This window comes from Bison bison, unplaced genomic scaffold (genome assembly GCF_000754665.1).
Source record: "Bison bison bison isolate TAMUID 2011002044 unplaced genomic scaffold, Bison_UMD1.0 scf7180017864464, whole genome shotgun sequence".
NCBI lineage: Eukaryota > Metazoa > Chordata > Mammalia > Artiodactyla > Bovidae > Bison > Bison bison.
This window is the reverse complement of record NW_011495025.1, coordinates 1,052,175-1,061,886: the sequence shown is the minus strand read 5'-3', so window position 1 is coordinate 1,061,886 and position 9,712 is coordinate 1,052,175. Positions and strand designations below refer to the sequence as shown.

The window sequence follows — 9,712 nt, the reverse complement described above, 5'->3', positions numbered from 1 at the left end:
CATCATCTGTTGTCCCCTTCTCCTCCTGCCCCCAATCCCTCCCAGCATCAGGGTCTTTTCCAATGAGTCAACTCTTTGCATGAGGTGGCCAAAGTATTGGAGTTTCAGCTTCAGCATCAGCCCTTCCGATGAACACCCAGGACTGATCTCCAAGTAATTCATACTTTATAACAATTCCTTGCTAGTTATTAGAAAGCATCCTCACTTAACACCTGATCTTTTGGTGTTACTGGTGAAAATAGCACAGCAATCTCTCACAAAACAATCTAACCTAGCTTTTATCTATGTGTTCCATGTCATGAATCATAAGAACATGTCGTAGGATGTTCATGATAAAGTTGGATAGAGTGAAAACGCACTGCCAGTAGGGTTACTTTTTTGGCCTAAGCCAAGGATAATTTTCGGAGAAGGCAATGGCACCCGACTCCAGTACTCTTGTCTGGAAAATCCCATGGATGGAGGAGCCTGGAAGGCTGCAGTCCATGGGGTCGCTGAGGATCGGACACGACTGACCGACTTCCCTTTCACTTTTCACTTTCATGCATTGGAGAAGGAAATGGCAACCCACTCCAGTGTTCTTGCCTGGAGAATCCCAGGGACGGGGGAGCCTGGTGGGCTACCGTCTATGGGGTCGCACAGAGTCGGACACGACTGAAGTGACTGAGCAGTAGCAAGGATAATTTAGAATCGATTTATTTAAATCTATTTAGTCAAGATTGCTACCTATACATAGTTTACTTTTTCTTTTACATACATTTTCTTTCTGCTCATATTATTAGCAACACTACTGAAATTAGCCAACTATGAGTGAAGTGAGTGAAGTCGCTCAGTCGTGTCCAACTGTTTGCGACCCCATGGACTGTAGCCTACAAGGCTCCTCTGTCCGTGGAATTTTCCAGGCAAGAGTACTGGAGTGGGTTGCCATTTCCTTCTCCAGGGGATCTTCCCGACCCAGGGATCGAATTGCAGGCAGACACTTTACCATCTGAGCCACCAGGGAAGTCCCTAGCCAACTATCAGATCAGATCAGATCAGATCAGTCGCTCAGTCTTGTCCGACTCTTTGCGACCCCATGAATCGCAGCACGCCAGGCCTCCCTGTCCATCACCAACTCCCGGAGTTCACCCAGACTCACGTCCATCGAGTCAGTGATGCCATCCAGCCATCTCATCCTCTGTCGTCCCCTTCTCCTCCTGCCCCCAATCCCTCCCAGCATCAGAGTCTTTTCCAATGATCGACTCTTCACATGAGGTGGCCGAAGTACTGGAGTTTCAGCTTTAGCATCATTCCCTCCAAAGAAATTCCAGGGCTGATCTCCTTCAGAATGGACTGGTTGGATCTGTCCATCACTTTTATAGTCTTTTCATTCAGGTAATTTTACAATTGGATCTCCTCAGTACACATACTCAAAGGTTTTTGGAACATGGACATTTTACTTTGTCAAGACGATGACAAAACACATACATGGGGAAGTAACAGATAAGAATGTTAAATTAGGTCCAGATAATGGAAGGATATATACTTAGATATTTATTAGGTAGATGATGCAAGGTCACCAAAGCTTTATTTGGACTAGGAAATTCAATGCAAATTCTACTCAGTTAAATCACAAAAACAGTATTATTTGTATTCTTTTTTTCACTCGAAGCCTTTGTTTTTCTAGGCTTTTAATTAACTTTATTTTCAAACTTAGAGGGTCTACACTGCACTTACAAGATGAACACAAATGCTTCTACCATATTTTACTGTAACGGTTTTCCATTTTTAGTTGACTTTTCAGTTGAAAAGGACCTTTCCAACATGTGATACATCTTTGTCATTTGTCAAGTATATCTTTTTAGTTTGGTTTGTTTTTCACAATTAATGCTGACTGATAGCTGGTTTGTTTTCTGTTCCAGGTTGTGGAGACTAATTTGGTTGCTTTTGACTGTCACTGGATCATTATAAATGAGGTAAATCTAACTAAACCTTACTGTCAACTCTGAGTCCTGTTTTCATAAGTATAGTCACAGCTACAGCCTTGAATTTCTAACAGGAACACAGAGTAAACTTTCAGCTCACTGAAAGGATGCTGTTAAATAAAATAGAATAAGGAGTTTTTGCAAATTATAAAGGGCTTTGTATGAATAAAGTAAATACAGAATGTCTTCCCCACTGAGTATCTTTTAGCCTTTTCCGTTGGCACACACTGCTTACATCAGAGATCATTTTTATAAAAAGTACAGTTCTTCTTTGTAAGCAAAGTGAATCCCTCCCAGTGGAGGGCCTGTGTTCCATTTATATTTTACTGTTGTTTCTAGAACTTTTATATCCCACCCCCTTACAAGTGGATTAAATAGTTCCTCACATGAATATGAATAAATAAGAGCAGATTGTTTTGCTTTTCATAAAGAAACACAACTGTTTTAAAATCCACCAACTTGTCAAATTTCTTGTGGAAGATTTTTTTGCAAAAACAATGCATAAGATTAAAAATACAGTATTACAACACGAGAGCCCTGTGAAATAGGTTGTACCATTAGCACCTGCCAGTCAGAGTTAGAAAGGAAAATGAGTAGATTAGTCAGGGACAAGTAATGAGGTAAAGATCTAGTATTCAGTATATCTATTACTTATGGAAAAATAATGTGTTGTTTATCAAATGATACTAATGTTGAATTATAGAATAATCCATTTTATCTCAGGAGCAAAGTAGCATTTTTGACAAGAATTCTAGTCTCGAATTCAGCAAGAGAGGCTCAATCCTGGCTTTGAAATTGGTTCATAGCTGTGTTACTATGGATATATAATAAAATATCCTGTGCCTCAGGGGTTATTTATTAGTTTGTACTGTAGGTACAACAACATTTACTTTACCAGTTCTTAATGAAAATTAAGTGAAATATTATTGAATGCTCTGAACATGATGCCTGACAAATGACAGTAAATGGTATTGCAATAATGATCAGAGTACATTAAAAGTTCACAGATCACTTACTCACATATTATTTTGTTGAACAATAAATAGTGTTATGAAGTATTGAGGAAATGGGGTCTTGCCTTTCCTTATACAGAGAAATAAAAATGATTCTTAGTTTCAAGTTGTTTCTCCTACAACACCCTTCACTGATGAATTTTAGCTTTCTTGATGGTTCTTTTTGTTCAGTTTAAAGGCACTGGAAACATTTTACAAACCTGTTTTTTGCCTGCCAGACTTTGATTCTACATGATTTGTCGGTGTATTTCTTATGTCAGATTAAGATGTGTTCTTCAGAGATCCCCACAGATAACATGTGTATGTCAGATCTGCTTTTCAATGAAGTTTTTAAGTCAGTCTAGAATGACTAAACATCAGGATGGATTAAGGGAAAGGGAGACAACAAACCAACCACATACCTAGAAATACCTTTTCTAGGTATTTTTATCTCTTTTTTCCCAAAGAATCTAAGGTTGAAATAAATCAAATGGTTTGTCAAATATTATGCAACTATTAAGTGGTAATAATGGGATTTAAAACTTAGTCTTTTCCAGTCTAAAGCTTTGGTTGTTGTTGCTTTTTTTTAAAATAATTTTCCTTATAGATTATATTTTTGAAATTTATGCTCCTAAATTTCAACCTTATAGGAGCCAGTAAGTTTTATGTTACTTTTTGTCTTTAGCTTAATATTTTCTGGATTACTATTTTTTGAAATAGAGAATCCTCCTAATTTCTTATTATTGTTTCACACCCACCTTCTGATGGGTAGTAGGCCACTCAGCTTTTTTGATATGAAACAAACTGGAGCTGTTTTACTTGTTTGTGTCAATACTGATGACTAGGGGGGAAAAGTGATTTCTTGCCTCTTTAGAGACATGGATTAATCAAACAAATTAACACTTACAATTGATAAATGGAATGCCCATTCTTTTCTATTCTTTGGTAAGATTGCAGAAAGGACCCCTGAATTAACATTTTCCCCATATTCAACTTAACTTCTAATGTTATCCTTGTATCCTGAAAATGTGAACCCAGGTAGAGAGAGCTTCCCATGACACCAATGACCATCTGTCCACTGCTTGCTTGTCAGTTTGTGCTATGGAAGAAACTGCTTTTTCATATTATAAAAAGGAAGTTTAAGTAGTATGTATTTCATTTATAGAAAGAGCAATAGCTTATATTTTACTATATCTTTCATAAAATTGTAACTCATTCTGTTAAACTTCTCATTAAGTTTTATTTCATAAAATATTAGGGCCAATGATGTCTTTCAACAATTGTTTCATAATTTGAGTCCCTATTTTACAAAAAAAAAATCCACACAAAAAACAATCTGACTAATAACTCAATAAATATTAGAAGTATAAAACACAGTATAGAAAACCTCAGTATTTTCTCATTCACATGTTAGTTTCCCACTGTAAATTGTTATAACTGTAGCTTCACTTTTACCATCACTGAAACCCTTATCTGTTTTCTGCTCACAGTCCTCCTTACTAGTCCTTGAGCAGAGATGTAACTTTAGGCAGAGCAGGTCAATACCACTTCGTCTTTGAAAAATCTCATGGTCACAGCCTGCACTGTTTACATTGGTTATTATGTTTTTTCCCTAAACTAGGTTAAAAAAAATCAGAAATCAAGTATATTTTCTGTACTTTCATCCCTAAGAGATACCATCCATATATGTATCTGTGCTCAGCCCTCTTAATTCTACATGATTCCATCCACCTCTTAATTCTACATGATTCCATCCAGCCACCTCATTCTCTCTGAAATATGCCTCAGGAAACTTGAGAGTCACTACCTTTATTTGTTTTATACATCTGTTTATAATAAATGAATCAAAATTTATCTTAATTTCCATAAAATGAGAAACATGAATTCCTCAAGTTTCCTAGGAAAATAATAAACTCTAAAAGGAGCAACAACAACAACAAAATCCAACAACTTGCAAATGCCCATTTTGTTTGAACATGGACATTATGAATCCGATTAGTTTGCTTTGTGTAGCTACTATTTTGTTGCTAATTTTAAAATGGGTTGCAAACATTTACTTAATCTTATTGCACCAACAGTTTCTCAAAGAAACTATAAATCAAAGTTGGCATTGTGCATCGTGATACAAATTGATGCTAAAGCTTGAAAACAGTAAATTTGTTTCATTTGCATCAAATATGCTATAATAATGAGAGGCTATGCTAGTTCATATGGTGTAATCAATCATACGCTAGTAGTTGGAAATGGTATTTATCTTTTCCCTGCAATCAGGTGATCCAGCAGAGAACAGCCTTTCCTTATAAGTATTGTCATCCCTTCAGGGTCCCGAAGCAGATGGCCTAGCACTTTATTTAAGTTTTACAAGTTAGAAGCTCAGATAAGAAGATATACATACATAAATACATATTAGAAGTATAGAACACGGTATAGAAAACCTCAGTTCTTTTCTCATTCACATGTTAGTTTCCTACCGTAAATTGTTATAAATGTCACTTCACTTTGTTACTGAAACCCTTGGCTGTTTTTTACCCACAGCCCTCCTTACTAGTCCTTGAGAAGAGATGTAACTTTAGGCAGAGCAGGTCAATACCACTTAGTGTTTCAATACCACTTAACACATACACACACACACACACACACACACACACACACACTGTTTAGAGCAGCAAGAAACATAATGCTATATGTAGTCTTCCATTCCCTGATGATACTAAACCTGACCCTTGGTGTCCTGACTTCTTATTTAAATACTAGTTTTTTAGTTTAAGCCATTATTCTCTGCTAATCACTGCTTACTTCTGCAGTGAAGAAGTTGTTGTTATGGTTGAGATTTGAATATGTGTAATGAATATTTTTCATTTTTCTAATTTGGTGATTAATTGAACTGCTCGCTACTAATCTGTCAAGCAGAAAGTTGACATTCTGTTCCTTTTTCCACTCTTATAGTCTGCAGTTGGTTTTTTCCATGTTTCATGGTATTTGTATAATAGTTTCACATTACTGTTAAACTTTATGGAAGCATCAAAGGGTCTTTTTTGTTAAAGTATGGAGAGCATAAACATACCAGTAACACAACAATAATATAATCTTTTCAAATTACACTACATAGCATACTGCTTAGTATCATTACTAAAATCTGCTTTATTTATAATAGATAAAGTTATTAAAGCACCCCAGTGTCTCTACTTAAAGTTTCAGGGATCTATCTTTCAAAGATGGTTTGCTGAAATCTTGCCATTCATTCAATTTTTTATTTGACAATACATTTAATGAATACCTACTATATGCCAAGAACTTCATTAGATATTAAGAGATAAAAGAATAGGAAAGGAGGAAGGAATCCTATTCTGAAATAGTTTATGTAATACAGATTGGCATCCGATCTAATAGATTTTGAGTCCTTCCTTCCCTGGAATTCTATTAACTTAAGCTTAAAGCTGATATCCTACAAGGATTCAGGAGTGATCCAATTCTCCTAAAAGATTTGTTCTGGAAATTGGCTGTTTCTGGTGGAGTTATAGCCCTACCAGATATTTTAGCTTTCCCCTTCCTTGGCTTTGACTCCATTCAGAATTCACCCTATGTTAAACTATCACAGTAAAGTGAATAAGAATATTTTCTCGGATATATTGATTTGACTCTTGATAATTTTTGATTATCCATGTAAATAATTTTTGGAGAAAAAAAAAGGCTGAATGCTTTGCTCTTAAAGAAGAACACTTGAGAAAAAATAAGTACACTAAAACATATTTTTTTCATTGCAATATTAATTCTTATTTCATAAATATACTCACTGAAATAAATAATACAAAAATGACAAATAATTTTTAATTTACTTTCTTTAAATTCCTTCAGACTCAGAAAATGTCTGTATAACTTAGTAGCATATTAAGGTAGTACAGGGGACTTAGTTGAGTGTGTGGTAAGCTAGTTCTTCATATGATTATTTTTTAAATCAGTTATTTTAACATTTTTAAAAGTCTGCACATTTGAACAGCGTAGATTCCAATAGATTATGCAACAGCTTCATATTTTAATAAAGCAGTTTACCTAACAATTTTCTTTTAAAAATATTTCTTAAAAGATTAAATATTTACTTGGCTTCCACTGTTTACATGACATTGTATTTACCACTTTTGAAATGCATCTTCTGGAACGTAGAAGTTCTGTAAATATAAAATAGCTACTTAATCAAGTTTTCATATCACTATCAAACTATTTTTGAGATCAGGTGTCAAAACTAAAACTGCAAGTGAATTTTTTGAGACAGATTGTCTGTTAGCTTCATTCAGAATGGCAGATTCTTTCCTACCAGAAAATTACTTTCTTTTCCCTTCCTCAAATAATAATAGGCAAAATATATTCAATTCAAATTGACGTTTTCTCAGATATAGTTTAGTCATTTAGACATCTGAGGACTTCAGCTTTTAGAACTTGTAAAAGGTAACCATCCTTTTTTATGGATTTAAAAATAGTCCTCTCAAAGACTTTGGCTCATGATAGATGACTGTACCATTCCTTATAGAATCATTAGGCTATTAAATTCTAGAATAATATATCTTTATTGTTTTAATTCCTATCACTCATGAATATTAATCTAAATAATTCCTGTAAGGAAAAATGGATTCCTTACATGATTACTTCAGAGGGTGTCTTTTGATGACATTTATAAAATCTCATTATGAGTAAAGGGTATGTTGATGAAGAACTTGGAATCTCCCTACTTCTTTATTTATAAGTGAGAATTAACAACATCTGAATCAGAAAGTAGTTTTTAGCAGAAAATGAAATAATGTGTCAAGTACTTAGTATTTTTCCCAAAATATAGTAGGATCTTAATAAATGTACATTTTTGTTCTAATATGCTGATTTGTAGTTCAGCACTAGTGGAGCATGTAGAAATAGTAGTATTTGACAAAATATTGATAAATCTCATATTGCTAAAGAAAAAAGACCACATATATAACACAACTTAGTCAATATTATGAGAGTGGTAGAATTTTTCACTGCTTTTTAAAAATCAAGATGCCTATCTGCATAATATTAAAAATTTTTAAACATGTAATATCATTGAATAACAATAAAAATTTATTTTAAACATTTCCTGTTTAAAATTCAGACCTAACATGAAGTTTATAGACACTGTAGACAGTGTTTAATTTTACTTTGTGAGTAGATGGCAGAGAATTAAAAACTGCCCTGCTTTTGCCAGACAGAAATTTTGGTGGCCAGTGAAATGATACACACTAAAGGAAAAAGATGGCATTTTAAACAGAGAAAAATCATCTTTATGGTACATTAATTGACTGGAAATCCAGGATATTATACTAGATATGGCTGATGGCAGGTGTTATTTTATTTTCAGAAAAGTCTTTATTTCATAAAGATCATAAATAAAGGATGGATTTTAAAGCTAATATGTTCTATGACAAAGAAAATTTGCACTTGTAAATTATCTTTTTCTCTTTCATTATTCTGTGATAATTCTTTGAAACAAACCTAACAAATACTCATTGCAGTCCAATATGTATCCTATGTCAAATCTTTTATTTCTGTTGCTGTAAGAATCTGTCAGAGAAGGCAATGGCACCCCACTCCAGTACTCTTGCCTCGAAAATCCCATGAACAGAGGAGCCCCGTGGGCTGCAGTCCATGGGGTAGCGAAGAGTGGAACACAACTGAGCAACTTCACTTTCACTTTTCACTTTCATGCACTGGAGAAGGAAATGGCAACCCACTCCAATGTTCTTGCCTGGAGAATCCCAGGGACGGGGGAGCCTGGTGGGCTGCCGTCTATGGGGTAACACAGTCGGACACGACTAAAGTGACTTAGCAGCAGCAGCAAGAATCTGTTGAAAGCAATAATATGTTAATTACAAAGACTTCATCGGTTTAAAAGATTTCAGATGGATACCATGAATTACAAACTACCTAAAGGCTGCATTAAAAGTAAAATTTATTTTGATCACATCTATTCTAATTCCAATTAGAATAATGTTCAATTAGAACAGATGTATGTTAAAAATATTATTTTATTATTTTATTTTTTTATTTTCACATCCATAGTTGAGTCAAATCTTAAAGTTTAAGTCTAGAGTTGGATGGTGACTGGGAAAAGGCAGAAGAAAATGCTATCCTTTGCGTTCTCAAAGGCTTATATGCAAACTAGTAGTAATTTGGATAAACATCACTGGAGTTCATTTTGTATTAATCAATAGAAGTTTTTATCTTTATGTTAAGAACACAATTATATACTAATATATCAGGTCAGCAGTTAATGAACATTTTATCTATTTCTTATCAAAACAAGTCCATGAGTTAACACCAATAGTTCTAAGAAATAATTGGGAAAAGTCTTAAAAAATGATGCCTCCTCTTTCTCTCTCTACTGTCTTAAGAACCCCCTTTTCATTGCTAATATATATATATATAATTCTTACATTACAACTATCTTCCTATGTCATCAAAGTACCTTGAAATCCATTAATGAATAATTAAGTGTAATAACAGCTTCCTTTGTGACCTTTTCCAATGTTTAGACAACACATAGTTTTCTGAAGTATTCAACATATTATAAACTTATTATAAATAAAAAGTATTCAAGTCCATCACTTCATTTGAAATTATTTAGGCATTCATTAATTATATACATAAATACATACAATTTAAAGCACAGACAGCAACTACAAATGAGTTGATTATTTTAATGAACACGTGGTGTTGTTTCCACTTGGATGTGGGCTAAGCATTAAGCAAATG

General features: G+C 34.2%; 1 protein-coding gene across 2 annotated transcripts in view; it reads left to right on the top strand.

The window, feature by feature from the left end:
• GRID2 (glutamate receptor, ionotropic, delta 2) overlaps positions 1-9,712 on the top strand; it is a 1,587,604-nt gene that overhangs the window by 965,028 nt on the left and 612,864 nt on the right. For both annotated transcript variants that reach the window (XM_010860143.1, XM_010860142.1), the window contains one exon: positions 1,899-1,952. In XM_010860143.1, the coding sequence (XP_010858445.1) occupies positions 1,899-1,952 (54 nt within the window). The remainder of the gene's footprint in view (positions 1-1,898; positions 1,953-9,712) is intronic.